At 46.5% G+C, this 17287-nt stretch overlaps 1 protein-coding gene across 10 annotated transcripts in view; it reads left to right on the top strand.

Annotated features, from left to right (window-relative positions):
- PHACTR1 (phosphatase and actin regulator 1) overlaps positions 1–17287 on the top strand; it is a 528218-nt gene that overhangs the window by 329372 nt on the left and 181559 nt on the right. The window contains exon 1 of one of the 10 annotated variants that reach the window (XM_087858046.1): positions 14640–15815. The exons of the other annotated variants lie outside the window; for them this stretch is intronic. Coding sequence (XP_087714172.1) covers positions 15698–15815 — 118 coding nt within the window. The 5' untranslated portion in view covers positions 14640–15697. Of the gene's footprint in view, positions 1–14639; positions 15816–17287 lie in introns of those variants that run through there. 10 annotated transcript variants of the gene reach the window in all.

The following is a 17287-nucleotide window of genomic DNA, read 5'->3' on the forward strand; positions in this document are numbered from 1 at the left end:
TTATTGTGGACCATCTGAACCAAAGAAGCGGGGGGGGGGGGGGAAATCAAGCCTGAGTCTCGCTCTTGTGTTGAATAAATCTTTGGTGCCATTGAAAATGGCGTTCAGATCCTGCATGTTTTCTCGTGTTTCAGGTTTTTTGTTGTTGTGTTTTGATCCACCACTCGTGTTCAGTCTAGAAATATCTAAGCTTAGAATTCCACCTTTTCTGTAATTGAATGCTTTTATTCCACTACTGACAACCCATTTCTTATTCAGCCTTGTTTTCACTGCTCTGGTAAAAATCAACACACAGCAGAGAATAAGTTATATATGGTCTTTGGCAGATGAGAATAGGTTATTCCATGGAGGAAAAATCTTGAATGAACGATTGTTGGACATGGCAGGAAGACACAGGAGAATGAAACTGCAGCATCACTGCTATGGCAGGGGCAACGCTACAGTCCATGGCTTCGTGGATAGCAAAGGCATTGGAGGAAAGTCAGCCTAGCTGAGGGGTGAAGAGTGTAGATTGTGCAGTCAGACTGCATGGGTTCAAGCCCCAGCTCTGATCCTTGGTAGTTATATGACCTTGCTCAGTTTATTTAAGTCCGTACCTCAGTTTTCTCGTCTGTAAAATAGGGCTAAGAACAGTACTTGACATGACTTAAAATCCTGAGTCTATGTGGCATGCTGTGCGGATCTGTTATATGAGTAGGCGTGTGCAGAGGGAAGTGTATAAGGAAAGAGGTCGGATTTCCCCCGGGGGGGGTTGAGAGAAGATGGTGGAATAGCTGTGCAGATGCTCTTTGTTTTGTTCTGATGTTGCTCATTAAATGCCCAGGTCATTCCAGGGCTTTCATTTCCTCCTTCCTCTTCATCCTCAAAAACTCAACCTGCCCTCTCTCCTCCTGAGAATCATCACCTCTTCTGTTTCTTGGTCCCTTCCCCCTCCTCCTAACATTCCCCTCCCCCAACACCTGACCATGAGATAGGAGATGGGGCTGCTCGTTGTACCTGAACTTGAGTCTGCAGATCTGGGAATTTTATTTTATTTTATTATTTTTTTAAAGATTTTATTTGAGAGAGAGAGAGCGCTAGCTAGCACCAGTGGGGGGAGGGGCAGAGGGAGAGGGAGACACAGGCTCCCCAGTGAGCACAGAGCCCCATGTGGAGCTCGATCCCAGACCCCGGGATCATGACCTGAGCAGAGGGCAGATGCTTAACCGACTGAGCCACCGAGGTGCCCCAAGATCTGGGAATTTTAATGCTAATTTCCTTGGGGAGTGAAAGAGAATAGCAAACATGGGAAAGTTGCAAAAAGCCTTGACACCTTCAGCAGTTCTCATGGATATCTCCAGTTCATGTTTTCTGACTCTTCCTTTGATGGAAGCCCCAATGTCCTGTTGCTATAATGTGTTAATTCGTGAGATGAGAACAAACCTCTGAATTCCGGAACAGTCTCAACACTGTCATCCCGGGGACTGAGTCCCTTCACCCTGACTGCCTTCTGCACCCCTGTGGTCATTGTACAGGTGTAATAAAACCTGTGGGCCTCTCGTGCATTTCTAAACGTTGCTGAGAGATTGACATGCAGGCTGAACACTGAATGGATGACTCCTCTGTACGCCCCCATCATTGCCTCCGGGGAAATCTTACGTATATCCTTTAGACAAAGTGAGGTGTAAGACACTCGAAGAATGAAAAAGGGAGTGTTCTGTAAACACTGGAAAAAATAACAAAGTTTCAGGGTGCCTGTGTGACTCAGTCGCTTTGTTTCGTCTCAGGTCATGATCTCAGGGTGGTGGGATTGAGCCCACCTTGGGCTCCATGTTCAGCAGAGAGTCTGCTTGCGATTCTCTCCCTCTGCCCTCACCCTACACACACGCACACACACACACACACACACACACACACACACTCCTTCTCTCTCTCCTCCCCATAAATAAATAAGTCTTTTAAAAAAATAACAGTTTCCACAAGATCCCTCACAATGGTCTTCCTCACTCTGCTGTGGAAAATGGTTTATAATAACACAAACACTTAGCTAATGGCCGTTCATCAGCATGAATCCCTGAATGAGGGTGCAACAGATGCCTTTCCTCCCAGCAAATCAAGAGCTTTGGTGTGTCCCTTTGGCAAGACCTTAAGGTAAAGTTCGGATGCTTCTTGCCTGCAAAGATAAGTATGCTGACTTCTTCAAGATGGTGGGAAACTGGTCCTTTGACAGATGCAAATACAAGGACAGCAGATTACTCGTGGATCATTAGAAGTTTGATCGTTGTTTTCCTTGAAAACTCTTTGGGGAGAAAAAATTAAAACACGTGACGGGCAAAGTTGCCGTTTGAATCATCCTTATCATTAACTATTCTTAGCAAGTTCTTGTGATCTCTCTGGCCAAACTGATTAATTTGGCAGTTGAATGTGATATTTGTATGTAGGGTTTTTATTATTATTATTATTATTATTTTTAAAGAGACATTCAGCTCCTGAGGTAGAAAATGTCGAGGATATACTATGGAATGTCTTTATATCCAGATAGATGGAGGGGTACAGGAACTGAGCAAAGCTATTCTAGTTTTTAAAAAAGTCAGTGGTTTACACTAGAGTACCTTTGTATTTCACTGGATTCAGAAATATTCCTTATTTTTGGAGAAACTTGTGCCAGTTCTTAGCCCAAAAGAGAAAAAAATGGGCAACGTAAGGATGTTTAACATGATAAATTGTATATCTATGCAAGTAAAACTTGGAAGCACAAACTTTCCTATGCACTGACAAGAGTTAAATATTACATATACAGAAGGATTGATTGGTTTGGGGGTTGTTAATGGTTGGCCAATTTTAGCTGGTATGCGTATAATTTGTCTTGTATGTGTGTGTGTGTAATGCCCTTTTGTATGTAATGTCCCCAGTTTTAAATACAAATACGAAGTCCATATATTCATTTATAGTATGCATTTGTATTTAAAATTATACTTTTTTATTTTTTTATTTTTATTTATTTTTTTAAAAGATTTTATTTATCTATTTGACAGACAGAGACAGCCAGCGAGAGAGGGAACACAAGCAGGGGGATGGGAGAGGAAGAAGCAGGCTCCTAGCGGAGGAGCCTGATGTGGGGCTCGATCCCAGAGCACCGGGATCACGCCCTGAGCCGAAGGCAGACGCTTAACGACTAGCCACCCAGGCGCCCCTAAAATTGTACTCTTTTTTAAACACATGAAAGGACACGAACGCAGTGCATCCTTGGCCTGTTTGTATTTCCACAGCGAGTTACACTTACAATATGCCATCGTTAGCTAATCCTGTAGTTTTCCTGACTCAAGTTATGAGACAAGTGTGTCTGTGTATACCATGTCTTCAAAGATACACCCAGAAATACTGCTTTGTAAGTTGCATAACGATAAGAAAACTACACTGGAAAATTATAATCTCTACACATCCCTCAATTTTGGCATCAACAATTGTATGCATTTTTCAACTTTCTCCCTATCTGTATCTCGTGCTGCTCGCACATCCTTCCTATTCCAGGCCAAAGGCCAGTGTCCTGACAAGGCCTGCAGCAGTAAGTCCCCCAAGACTGAGCTCCAGACGGTGGTGAAAACCCTGGAGAAGAAAACAGCCCTGCATCGTAGCCATAGGGAAACGACAATGATAGCTAGAAGGTAAAATAACAGGTCCATCGGGACGTGATCTTTACACGCTTTCCAGCCTGTCCTCCGAGGCCGGGCCTGGGGCCTGCAAAGCAGTTAGCCTGACACGCCCAACTCCCTGCGTGGAGTCAGCGGTGGGTGTCCACAGCACACCCCCACAGCTGCTCCGGGAACAAAGACAAATGATAACATCCCCTCTACATAGAACAGGCAGCCCGCCCCAAAATAGTCCCCTGCAACCGTCTTCTCCAAATTCCTTGAAAATGAGGACTGTATTTATAGAAAAACAGAACTGGCAGGAATAAAGCATGAAGATGCCACAGAGTTAGGCTTCTGTTTCCTCTTGATAGAAAATCAGAAGCAGTAGGGGGTTGGCCCTGGAAATCTGCAACGTGCCAACATTCCTTCTGTGTTTCTAAGTGTTTCCGCATACCTGGGGCCGTGAGCAACACGATATTTTTAAAAATTAAAAAAAAAAAAAAAACCTTACTGAATGCCTACCCATGATGAAACCGCACCTGCTCTGGAGATGTGGAACTGTGAGCAACACCAGGCCTTGTCACTGACCTTGTGGCATGCACGGTGTAGGGGGAGAGGCAGACAAAACACAAGAATACAGGTAGGATCACAGTTGCGACAAGGGCAGGGAAGGAAAGGTACTTGGGAAAATGCAGTTGAGGGATCAGAGAAACTGTCCTGAGGAAGAGAAGTTCGAGACCCAGCAGAAGAGAAAGCATTTAGAAAATGAGCATTCCAGGCAGCAAAACCACCTGTGCAAAGGCCCTGTGGTAGAAGAAATAGGGATGACCAGGCTGGGAAAGGAAGGAAACCAGCAGCTAGAGAATGGAGAGCTAGGAGGATGGTATTGGCTGAGGCTGGAGAGGTCACCAGAGAGTGGACCCTCGCTGGGCCTTCATCCTGTACAGTAAATTAGACAAGGGTATGAGTGGTTCCAGGAAGACCAGTTAAGGCACATAGAGTTGATGGTAACTTGGGCTAATATTTGTTGGTAGAAATGGATGGATTTGAGAGATGTTATAAGGAGTGACAGGCCTTAATGACCAGTGGATTTAGTAAGGAGAGAGAGAAGTGTCCTGTTCGACACTGTCATGTTGGTTTAGGGTTCCTGAGATGAGTACTGTGGAAGAGTGGCAGGTTTGGAGGAGTGGGGGGAGGGTGTGAGGGGTGGGAGAGAGGTGATTTCCATTTTAGGTGTGGATTGGAGTTGATTTTGTGATATCCGAAGCTGGAAGTTGAATATATGGGATGCAAAGAGGTCCGGACTGGGTGAGTAAATCCTGGATCTTTGCATATCTGCATTAGAGTGACCATGTAGGAGTTGGGCTGGGGAACAAGTACAGAATGCAAAGAATGGAAAGAAAAGAGGACCGAAGCCTGCCTTAGAGACAAAAGAAGGCTGTCATCACTAGTGACTGGATAGAGGAGGATAAACTTGGAAAGGAGGTTGAAAGGCAGTGACTTTCTCCGATGGACTTATTTCATTTTGCCTTATACACTCTAGCTCCATCCGTGTTGTTGCAAATGGCAAGATCTCATTCTTTTTATGGCTGAGTAATATTCCACTGCATGTACACCACATCTTCTTTATCCATTCATCTGTGGATGGACACGCGGGCTGTTCCCATAGTTTGGCTGTTGTAAGTAACGCTGCAATAAACTTGGGGGTGCATATATCTTTTCAAATTAGTGTTTTTCTTTAGGTAAGTACGCAGTAGTGGAATTGCAAGATCATGTGGTATTTATCTTTAATTTTCCGAGGAACCTCCATACTGGTTTCCACAGTGGCTGCACCAGTTTGCATTCCCAACAGTGCATGAGGTTTTTGTTTTTGTTTTTCCCCACGTCCTCACTAATATCTGTAATGTCTTGTTTTGTTTTATTAGCCACTCTGGCAGGTGTAAGGTGACGTCTCGTGATTTTGATTCGCATTTCCCTGGTGATTCGTGATGTTGAGCATTTTTTCTTGTGTCTGTTAGCCATCTCTGTGTCTTCTTTGGAAAAATGTCTGTTCAGGTCCTCTGCTCATTTTTTAATTGGTGGTTGCCAAAGGGGAAGGTGGGGGATGGGTGAGACAGGTGAAAGGGATTAAGAGCACACTCTCACTGATGGACACCGAGAAATGTATAGAATTGTTGAATCCTTACCTTGTACACCTGAAAGTAATATAACACTGTATTATTAATTATATTTCAATTTAACAAAAGAAAAAAGGCAGTGTCTAAAGAAGTAGGAGGAAAATGGGAAGAATGTAGTGTGAAAGGAGCCAGGAAGGGAAAATGTTTCAGGGAGGGTTTGATGAACCACATTCAGTACCATGAAGAAGCCAAGTGCAATACAGAAAAATGCCCTCTGGAGCTCATTGATGACTTAGCAAAAGCTGTCTGGTGGATTATTTGGGGATCGATGCCAGATTAGTGTGGAGTGAGAAATTAGTAGGAAACATAGGGAAGTGGGAATAAGCTTTTGGAGGAGTCTGGCTGTGAAGTGGGGAAAAGACACAGGACAGGATGGATGCTGCAGGAAAGGTACCCATGTCTCCAGAGGCTTGTGTATGTGCTTTGATCGCAAGCGGCTGTCTGTGTGCCTTCAGATTTGTCATTGTCATTGTACGATGGAAGTGACATAAGTGTGACAGGCCAGGGTGTGAGGGATCCAAGAGAGCGGAAGAGTAGGAAGATCTAGGAGAGGGGAGGGGGGTAAGATGCTGAGAAGCTAGGGGTGGGTGAGATATAAGGCACAGATAGCAGGGCTCGTATCAGAAAAGGGCTGCACTGAAATAGCCGGGCCAGCAGAGGGGCTGGCTGGGGGGGGGGGGGACGTTGGGCATGACTCTATTGGGCTGCTGAGCTTTTCCAGGTCATAGGTCGGCTCATCTCTTCATGGGGAGGGCAGGAGTAGGACCTGGAGAGGAAACCACCAGTTTCAGGTTGGTGGTTATGACACTACGTGGCACCAGTGGCTTCAGCTGTCCCAGGACAACTCTGGATAAAGCAGACAGTTGGGTCCTCCAGGCACTGGGATTTTGCCAGATGGATTAAAAAGTGCGGGTGGGAGAGGTGTGGAGCAGAGGAGATGAGGGCATTTGTGTCCGTTTCCTAGGGCTGCCGTAAAAAATCACCACAAATTTAGTGGCTCAGAACCACAGACATTTATTCTCTCCTGGTTCTGCAGGTCCAAGTCCAAAATCAAGGCGTTGGCAGGGTGGGTTCCTCCTAGAAGCTGAGTGTGTGTTCCACACCTCTCTCCTAGCTCCTGGTGCCTGCTGGGCTATCCTTAGCATTCCGGGCTTGTGCGTCACTCCAATCTTTGCCTCTGTCTGCACAGGGCCTTTCTCTTGTGTCTCCCTCTCCTTTCTCTTATAAGGACAGCAGACATTGGATGTAGGGTCCGCCCCATATCCAGGATCCTCTCATTCAGAGACCTTTAACTGAGTTATATCTGCAAAGACCTTGTTTCCACATAAGGTCATACGCACAGGTATGTGGTTAGGGCTTGAACCTATCCCTTTGTGGGATACAGTTTAATCCACTATGGTAGTGACTTTAAATTGGATTCAAAAAGGAAAGGTCCAGTGAGTTGAGCAGAATTAGAAAAGTCGATAGACTTGAGATTCCAGGGGCATCCAAGAATTTTAAAACCATCAGTGGGGCTGGTAGCCAGAAGCAAGCTAGAAGGGCAGGAAGCGGGGCCTGGGTACAAAGCTGCATCTTGAATTCGTGATTTTCAAAGTAGAGACTTTGTTGTAGTAGAGACTACGTTGTAGTAGAGACTACAGCCATGGAACTGGGTGACTGAGGTAGAGGAAGAAGTTAGGAAATTATTGAAAACGTGGTAAACCATCCCATCCACTAACAGAGACACGTACCTTACTTGCCAGATTGTGTGCTGATTTAATTTGCTATCTTCAACCAAGAAACAAAAGGAACTTTTCTCTTTGGTTTTAGCATTCAACTCGCTCCTGAACTAACGTTTTCTTGGAGAGGTTCTCTATTTCCCTTTTCCAAATGAAGAGGTTTCCGTCCATCATACCTTTAAAGTACTGCACCCTAAGTGATTTATAGGAAGTCAGAGGTCGCCTTTTAAACGGTCACTCCAGCTGTTGGCACACCCACCTAACGTATTGGTGGGGAAGGCTGCAGCTTTGACATAGGACTCATAGATGGCCTGTTCCCCTGTGATACGACTAGGGACCCGTGAACCGTGGCATCGGTCAGTCTGTGTCAGCCCCACCTAACTGCTGGCAGTCATGAGGGGCCAGGCCTGAATATGCTGGGGGCTCCCCTCGTGTTCCTGATGGGGTCCTGGAATAGCCTGCATGCTTTTGCCCAGCGTTTTCTGTACAGCGCGATACTGATGTCGTGGTGCCTGTAGGCAGGACAGGTACAAGTACGCTCATGAGCATGGACTCCTCGCATGGGGCCCCTCTGCCCTTCTGCTGTAGCTTCTGCTCACCGCAAGTCTCCCAGCGGAACAAGAGGCAGCCCTGAGCCCTGGCCTGTGAGCTAACTATTTCATCTAGTTGCTGGCCGCCCCCTTCCCTCAGGGCCAGATTCTGCTGCCTTTATTTCCTGCATTGGTTCACCCAGAGTCACTGAGGACTTCAGCAATCCTTCCGGGGAAGCCCGTGTCTCTGGGATTGCTCTTCAAATGATTGTTGCTCCTTGGATAAGGAAGACCGTCTAAACTGATTCTGCCTTTGGACGTGGTGGGATGGGCTTCGGAGCTTGTCAGAGCCTGTGGCTGATACCCAGGGTGGTTGGCTGGCATCTGAACCCCACGTTGCCAGTCCCTGGCTACTAGGAATTCCTAGCAGGTCCTGTGATGAGGGAAGTGTATTTGCACTTCTCAGAGAAAGAGAGAGAAACCCTAAGCTGTTCATGGAGGCTCATATTGACATCCTTTCGTCATGCAGGATTGAAGATCACAGTTAATAAATGAAATCATTGTTTCTATATCCAGCATAAGACCAACTCTGCCTGCTGTAAAGGCCCTGTGGACCATCACTGGCTCAGCTCTGGAGCTGGAAGTTTCTATTCTTCCCACTCCGGCGGAGAGGTGAAATTGATTCATTGCAAACATTGATGCTCGTGAATGGGCCCGTGTGCGCCTGAGAGAGACGGTGTGGGCCTTTGCACCCTAACTCTAGTGTTCCCTTGGAGTCCCCTTTTCAGACTAACAAAGTAATGTGACGTACTTGGGCAGAACTTAGGTTTTCAGACTTCTGTAAGCCTCAGAGAGTTCAGTGAGGACATCAGCTTGGCATGTATGTTTCTTTATGTGCCAGGCACCCCCATTATCCCCAAAATTATAACAAGGACAGACGTGGCCCCTGCCTCCCAAAGGTTATGGTCTTGAGGGAATAATAGATAATAAAGCCAGAAATTACAGTAAAGTATCCGTGATATTAGAGGAGACACCCAGGGGCTCCAAGAACTCAAATTGAACAAACCCGGCTGAGTTACAAGTTAGCAGGAAAGGTTCCCTGGAGAAATGGACGTTTAACCAAGGTGTTAGGCAATGAATGTGAGGGAGTCCTTTCTCCTGGTGGAAAGAACAGAGCGTAGGAAAGTGTGGAGAAGGGGGAAGGTGAGATTGCCAACGTACAGCTTAAAAGGGAGGCTGTGGTTTGAGAGGGGTTGCTGGGGGAGAGGCAGAGTAGTGAGAGCTGAGGATGAAGAGGTGGGCAGGGATCTGCTCATGATGAAGGGTCTTACGAGGTCTGTTACGGAGCCTGGACTTTATCCCAATGCAGCATCCTACGGAAGCAGTCAAGAGACGCGCATTTTAGACCATTCTTATAGCACGGAAAAAGTTTGGAGTGTGACCAAACATCAAGTTTATGATCTAACTACTGTGTGTTTGCAGAACGAGAGAAAACTGGGATACAGTTAAGGGGACACCTCTTCGCTGTCATGGAATCCAATGGGATATTGAGTATTCCTGTTGATTCCAGTCACAAGGACACCGTTGGTGGAAGGAAGCGGGTGGTTGATGATGACGCTGGGCAGAGATAAGATAGCCCAGACTAAAATAGTGGCATTAGGCACTGAAGACTCTGCACAGGGGCAAGAGATCTTTAGGAGACAGAATGAGCACAACTTGGTTGCAGATGGGAGGTGGAGGGCGAGAGGAGTAAAGAACCACTCTGGCTTCTCGCTGAGCGGTTAGATGGGTGGAGGTAGCTCTCACCCCATCAGGGACACTGAGGACGAGTGCGTTGGGGGGGCATATGATTTATGTGGGGGTATGCTGGCTCTCGTGTGCTTCTGAGATGCCCCAAGACTGAAGTCTGTTGGATGTAGAGAACTGAGATCAGGAGAGGTCTGGCTGGCAATGCAGATCTGGAAGTCCTGCATGCCTCTGGGTTCGTTTGAAGTCCTGGGATGGAAACTTCAAGGTGAAAATATGAAGTGGGAAGCAAAATAGGGCTGCAGTAGCAACACCCTGAGACCACCGACCTCTAAGCTATGCGCACAGGCAGTGGAGCCTATGGGGAGACAGACCAGACCCACTGGAGAGCTAGGAAAGAAAACCAGGAGGGACTGGTGGTGTTACCTCCACAGAACAGGAGAGAGTTCAGGAAAGGAGAAGGGTCTGCTCTGGCGGCTTCTGATGGGATGGTAAGGACTTGAGATGTGTCCTGTGTGTTTAGTGACCAGTCTTCATTGGTGTCCTTGGGAGAACAGTTTCGGGGAAGCCTCTGGCTGGGATTTAGGAAGCATATGGTTGAGTTATGAATGAGAGAGGAGGAAGTAGACTTCTTTTAAGAGGCTTGGCCAGGAGGGAGAAAGAGAAATAGATCGTAGTCACCAAAATGGGAAATGAGCTTGAGGGAGGTGGTTTTTTGTTTTTTGTTTTTAATTGGTTGGATTGTGTCAAGATGCAAAATTTGCCTTAACGTGGCTTTGGCATTCCAAGGGAAATAGAAACATCAGCACAGTGACTGTGAAGCCAAATGAATATATTTCCACACATTTTTCAGTAATGACATTTCTTGTGACTAGAAAAAACAAACATGCAAATAATTAGAGCACTATTTAGCATGCATCTGATTTTAATAAGGAATCGTCAAATCAAGCTGTCTAGCCTTCAGCCTCTGGCTAGATCACACATTCTCTTTGGGTAACTAGATCCTTCAGTTTCTTTAAGAAAGGAGTTGAGGATGGACATGCAAAGAATATTCTTACCTGCATGTCCATCATGACCCTCAAAGGGAACAGCTAAGGCTTGGAAGGCAAAGTAGACTTAATGGCCCAGTTAAAAAAAAAAAAAGACAGAAAATGTCCAATACAGGCTAAAGACTCTGGAAATCAGTACCTTCCTAGGGCTGGGCTGGTAAAGATGTCATTTTTTCCTCTCAAGGTGACCTTCCTCCATTGCTCTTATGTGTCAAGGCTATGAAATCCTTAACAACAGAGGCCCTGCCTTTTCCTCCTTGTCTCCTGGGATTGAGCAAACAGCTGACGTAGTGGGTGCCTAATAAGATCATAAGGAACTAAAAGTCAGAGAGGTGGCCAGCCAACTATAGGAACTCCTCTGTTTCCCGGGCTCTGACAGCAGAGAAATGAGGGCATTTACTGAAGCACAGAACACATGGCCCCTGCCTTCAAGAGACTTCCCATCATTCATGATTGTTTTTCAGTTTGTGTGGATTGTACACAGGTCAGGTTCCATGACATTGTGTGTTTACTTTCAGGGTTTTTGGGCAGCACTGTTTTTTGGGGTTATCTCTTGCTATGTAACAAAACATCCCCCAACATAGTAGCGGCTTAAAGCAACAATTGGACGGTCTTCTGTGACCTGATGATTGCCTGAGCTCAGCTGGGTGGTTCTTCAGCCAGTCTCTCTTGGGATCTCCTGTGTCTGCAGACTCATGGGATTGGGGTCATCAGGGGGCTCACCAGGATGTGGGGCGAGCTAGACCCCTCTTTTTCTCCATGTGTATTCTCAGTACCATTCCATGCGGTCTCTTCCTGTGGTCTCTCCAGCAGGATAGCTCGGGGCCTCCAAGAGCGCAATGGTACAAGCTGCTGGACCTTTTAAGACTCAGTCCAGAATCGGCCCAGTATCTCATTCAGTTTTCTGTTGGTTAAAAGAAGTCACGGGACCAGCCGAGACTCATTGTTGGGGCAGACTGAACAAGGGTGTGAATGCCAGGAGCATGGTCCGTTGGGTGCCGTCTCGGGAAGCCGGCTACACCATAGTTCAAGGTGTAACAAGGCTACAGCTGCTGCTCGTCCTCTTCTTTCCAGGTGGAATGTGCTTCACCAATTCTATATCGAGAACAACGACAGCAGTCTCGGTTGTGTCTTCAGTGCATGTGGAATACACTTGACCCTTTCCATGCCTTAAGAACCCTAATGGTACAGCAGACCTCCATGCTGTCGTTAACTTAATGCGGCAGGTTAGGAACCCAAGGTCTAGAGGGGCTGGATAATTTCCAGTTAGAAATGGCAGACCTGGAATTCGAACGTAGCCAGTAGTCTTGTCACCTGTATTGTGTTTCAGATCCATGAGTATGGGAACTCCTGATTCGGATGCCACACAAGTAGTTCCCCTGCACCTCACGGTGATGTCCTAGAACAGTTCCCTTTTCGGACACATCCCCGTAAAGCCAACTTGTGAAGGAAAAGACACTCATCAGTGAACGCTGACTGGAAGTCATGGTGTGACTCTTTCTCGAATGCCCTTCAAGGCAGTGGCAAATAGCTTACTCCTCTTCGTTTGTGTCCCACACTGTCTAGTTCGACGTCATGTCCACGGCACATGCTTTGCATTTGTTGAATGGCTACAAAAGAGTAAATTGATACTGGCCCCAGACAAATACCATTCAAAACCTTTGCATTTGTATTTTCAGCAGAACATGACGTCTCTCTGCTGTGCGGCGTCTAGGAACAAAATGTGTGTACGTTAGGCAAGCAGACAGGGCTCACACAGGCCTCTGGAATGGGTGCTCGATTTACAGCTAGGTGTTTGCAGAGCTAATTCTGAAAGGACACCGGCCTTACAGCGTTGATCAGGAAATGGGTTCTTGGCCCACTGACTTTGACCACAAGCAGTTGTTCAGTGTGGCAGGTGGTGCAGGACCGTGGTTGGGACACAGACCGTGCAGCCCACCCACCACATGACCTCAGGCGAGTCATTTTTATCGTGTGCTCAGTTCCCTTGCCTAAAAGAGGAATAAAACTGGCACCTCATAAAGTTGAGGATTGAAGAATTTAGGGACGCCTGGGTGGCTCAGTCGGTTAAGCGTCTGCCTTCAGCTCAGGTCATTAGTCTCAGGGTCCTGGGATCAAGTCCCGCATCGGGCTCCTTGCTCAGTGGGGAGCCTGTTTCTCCCTCTGTCTGCTGCTCCCCCTGCTTATTCTCACTCTCTTTCTCTCTGACAAATAAAATCTTAAAAAAAAATGTTGGAAAGCTCTTAGAACAGTACCTCGCACATAATACATTGTATGAAAGTTTTACTTATCATGACTTTTTTTCTTTCCCCGTAGAAATGCATTAAAAAACAAGCATCGAAGAGTAAGGAAAGACTTATTTCATAGTCTTTGGATATGGTGTATGTATAAAGTGACATTTACGATGAGCTTCTCTTAGATTTAGGTCGTTTTACTTAGGTCCTGGGTGTAGGAGCCCGCGTGCAGACACATCGCAAGGTACCGATGAGTATTTCCTCCTCTCTATGAATTTACAATGAAGTGAACAAACACAATGGCTTCTGAGGAAATGCGCCATCCTGTTTCTCCTTTGGCCGCCACATGGGCAAAAAAACATGTGTGATTTATGAAAAGGTGATCTTGGGCGGAGTGGAACAACGTGGGTGTAGTGTCCGTTGGAAAATCAGAGCTCTGTGGCCAGTCAGAATGCTCAAAAAATAGAGAAGGGGGTAAACACGATGACCATATACTTTATTTTGCAAACCTGGCCCTTTTTGACCATACCGCGGGAGGCCATCAGTGCCTAGACTGGGATGGTGAGCCTGAAACAGGCCTGTGGTGGGTGAAGAGGGGGGCGCGGTCACCCCGTACCACGCTGAGGCCAGTTCTGTTCTGCAAACAGAAAAGGAGTGCCAGTTAACTCGCAAGAGAAAGTAGAAGGGACCGTGTGGAACCGAGACTCCTAAGAATACGAAAAGGCACTCAGCTGCCCGGCATTTCAGCTAAATGAATTCATGGTGACTGAGTCCCAGAGCATCTTTGACGGATTGGACGTCTCGGTTCCCAGCCCTCAAACTCTGTGCCCGCCGCCTCTCCGGCTCTTCACCTGCTAGGTGTCTTGATCCAAAATTCTGTCCCATTTTCTTCCACCAGGAATTCATTCTGTCATCTTCAACACGTCTGTCACTCTCGGAGGTTCTGGACTGCACCTGTCACCTGCTTGCATGCCAGTCCAGCAGACCCCATGTGTGTCCCCACCTCCAGGCCCTCCTCACTGGCCTTGGGTGCCTCTCCTTCTGTGCAACTCCATCTTCTTTCTTTCCTCCTCTTCCCTAGCTGTGGTCCTCCTCTCATTCTTTCCCTCCTCTTTTCTCCTGGGAGCACTCATTTATCCTGTCGAAGTTCTGATGTCTCCTGAGTTCATTAAGTTCCCAGACGTTTGGTGGCCACATCCGTAGGGCAGCACTGCACTCTGAACTCTGTGGACCAAAAGCAGAATTCTATTGAATACAGAAATTCAGTTCTGTAAAGATCTTCACCCCAGGGGTGCCTGGGTGGCACAGCAGTTGGGCGTCTGCCTTCGGCTCAGGGCGTGATCCTGGTGTTATGGGATCGAGCCCCACATCGGGCTCCTCCGCTATGAGCCTGCTTCTTTCTCTCCCACTCCCCCTGCTTGTGTTCCCTCTCTCGCTGGCTGTCTCTATCTCTGTCTAATAAATAAATAAAATCTTTAAAAAAAAAAAAAAAGATCTTCACCCCAAGGCCAGCACTCTGCAGGACCCTCCCACCATCCCCCAAATAAGCGCACGCGCACACACACACACACACACACACACACACACACACACCAAATGCCTCCTTTCTGCCCGCACAGGCTTCCCCTCCAAAAGCACCCTGGCGCTGTGAAATGAATCCTCATTCACTCCGGGAACACCTTAGAATCGCGTCTCGATTTTATTTCCTTAACCAGTGCTGATTATAGACATGCCCTTTCCTTTCTCCACAACCACTTTCATAGAGTAGTTCACCCGGGTTGCCTGGGTTTCCCCGGAAATCTTGGGCCTTTTCCCTTTGCTTCACTGTAAACACCGTCCTAGCACACTAGCATGAGTAAGAACAGTGGGATTGCTGGTAGTCATGAGTGGCCTATCACTGGGCACCAAATGACAAATTCCAGAGCAGGTGCGATGTAGCTCTTACTGCCTCTGCAGTCCTAGGAGTCCGTTCCTGCTAACATCTGTTTTATAGATGAGGATAAGGAGGCTTAGGAAGGGTGAAGAACTTGCCCAGGATCACTCAGTTGGTGAGTGGTAAAGCCCAAGAGGGCTTGAGAGCAAGCGTGTCTGACTTCAGAGTGTCCTGGGCTTTGCTCGGAGAGATCACCGTTCCACGTGACTTGAAAGCCTAAAGAGTCAAAAGGTTAAGATGTATGTGTATCTCGGTTAGATAGGTGTCAAGCACACTTGAATTCAGATAGCTGATCTCTGTAAGAAAACAAAATAATACTGGAAATAAGACGTGAGGATTTCAGTGAGAAATGCTGGCATTCCCGAGGCAAAGAAAAATCCTTGTGTGGTGTATGTTAACTTGTCTCTTTAAAAAATGAGTTCTTGTGCCTCGGTTGGTTGGTTGATTTCGTTGTTGTTGGTTTCCTTGTTGTAGTAAGTTACAGGGAAGATGTGAGGTAATTAGAAGTTGGGGCTTGTTTGACAAAAGAAATATCAAGTAACCTTAATGGGAAAAACAGACCACGAGCCCACATAGGAATCAAATGGCTTTTGAAGGTCAGTTTTAAAGGTCTTCCTCCTCCTCCTTGTTAGCCCAAGGGAGAGTTGGATCCAGGGGCATTATGGGAATACGAAATGTGTGAGATATTAATGGAAGCACATGGATGAAAGAAAGCGTTGTGTACCACGCACTTGCCTAGAGTGGCAGTCTGACCTGGAGGAGGAGGACGTGGGTGCTAACCCCAAATGCCTGGGGGGGACCTTCCCGTCTAATCACAGTGAGTTCTAATTAAGCGGCGTTGTGAGGGGTCTTTGTGGGGAAGTCAGAGAGCAGTGCTAATGATGTTCAGACTCAGATACAATTTCGGCATAGAAGACTGTTGTAATGTTTCGTCTATTTTTGTCCCCAAGCGCGTGTGAGTTTCTGAAGAGAATAAATGTCTCCTCTGTGGCATAGCAACATCTCCGTGTCCGCTGGGCTTAAAATTCCCTAGCTGCTTGGGAGCCGTGAGATTCTGTGAGATTATAGGAAGCTGCTTGATACCACTGCAAACTGTTGTCAAGGAAGCCCGTGAAAAGGGCTTTTAAATGCTTCTCGGCACACAGGAAGGGGTTGTTTAGTGCAGTGGTTAGAGCACCATGCTAATTACATTTCCAGACGTTTCTGGAATAAAGCAGCTGTGAACTGTAATATTCTACCGCCTCATTTTACAATACCATATCCCAATGTAAAAAAAAAAAGTTATACAGTTTATCCATCATAGCACAAAACTGTTTCATGCATGGACAACTGGAAAGATTCTTTGCCAGAAGATCTGGCATGACAGTGAGGATAATTCTCCCCCACCTCGTGAATGACTGAAACATCATTCGATAGATCTAGGTCAGGGAGGTATTTACAGAGATTCTGGTAATCGTGTGCCTTCCCTCACGGCCATAGTCACATCGGGTCGTAGTGTTTCTGGGAAGGCTGGGGGGCTCTTGTGTGTTGAATTCTAATCATAGGTACATAAGGAAATAGCTCTGAACAAGTCACTTAAGACGTTCATCACAGACTGCGTCCCTGTATAAGGTAATTACTGTCATAATTTTGTATTTAGACTCTAAATAGCAAACTTGAGAGAAATTTTTTAAATAAATATAATAGATCCCATTCAAGTTTGAAAATAGAAAATTCCCCCTTCGTCCTGACACCCTTCCAAATTACGATCAGTTATGCATATTTGCTTGCATTCTTTCGTAATGATTTCACATAGATGAAAGCAAAATATTCATACCCTTTATCTCCCTCTTAATTTTTTAACGTAGTGGTTCGTTGTAGTAGACTTCTTGCTCCTAGTGGGCCGAGTCACCTGACTGTAACACATTCCCTTGGGCACACGCTGTTATAAATAACCTGCCACTAGCATCTGTGTATCCAGCGTTTCCTCCTTATGTACTTTCTTCTTTAGGGTAGAGACTGATTCAGGGGCGCACTGGGAGTGAATATTATTTTTAGCTCTTGCTTTCCAGAAAGGTTGTGGTGTGACGCGGGGAGTAATGACTTCACACTCTCGCGGTTGCAATAGAGAGACATGTGAAATTAAGTTGTAAGAGCAGTCTGTGAGAAATCAAGCAGGGAAGAGGGGACTTTTTCCTGGGATTTGCCAACATTGGACAGTCTGTCCAGAGTGGCCACAGCAAAACTGTGGCCACTGGCCTCTATTTGGACAGATCTCTTCTGTTGGAGCTTATTTTAAATTCCTGGTAT

This window comes from Ursus americanus, chromosome 32 (genome assembly GCF_024610735.1).
Source record: "Ursus americanus isolate L20-20 chromosome 32, mUrsAme1.1.p, whole genome shotgun sequence".
Lineage (NCBI taxonomy): Eukaryota > Metazoa > Chordata > Mammalia > Carnivora > Ursidae > Ursus > Ursus americanus.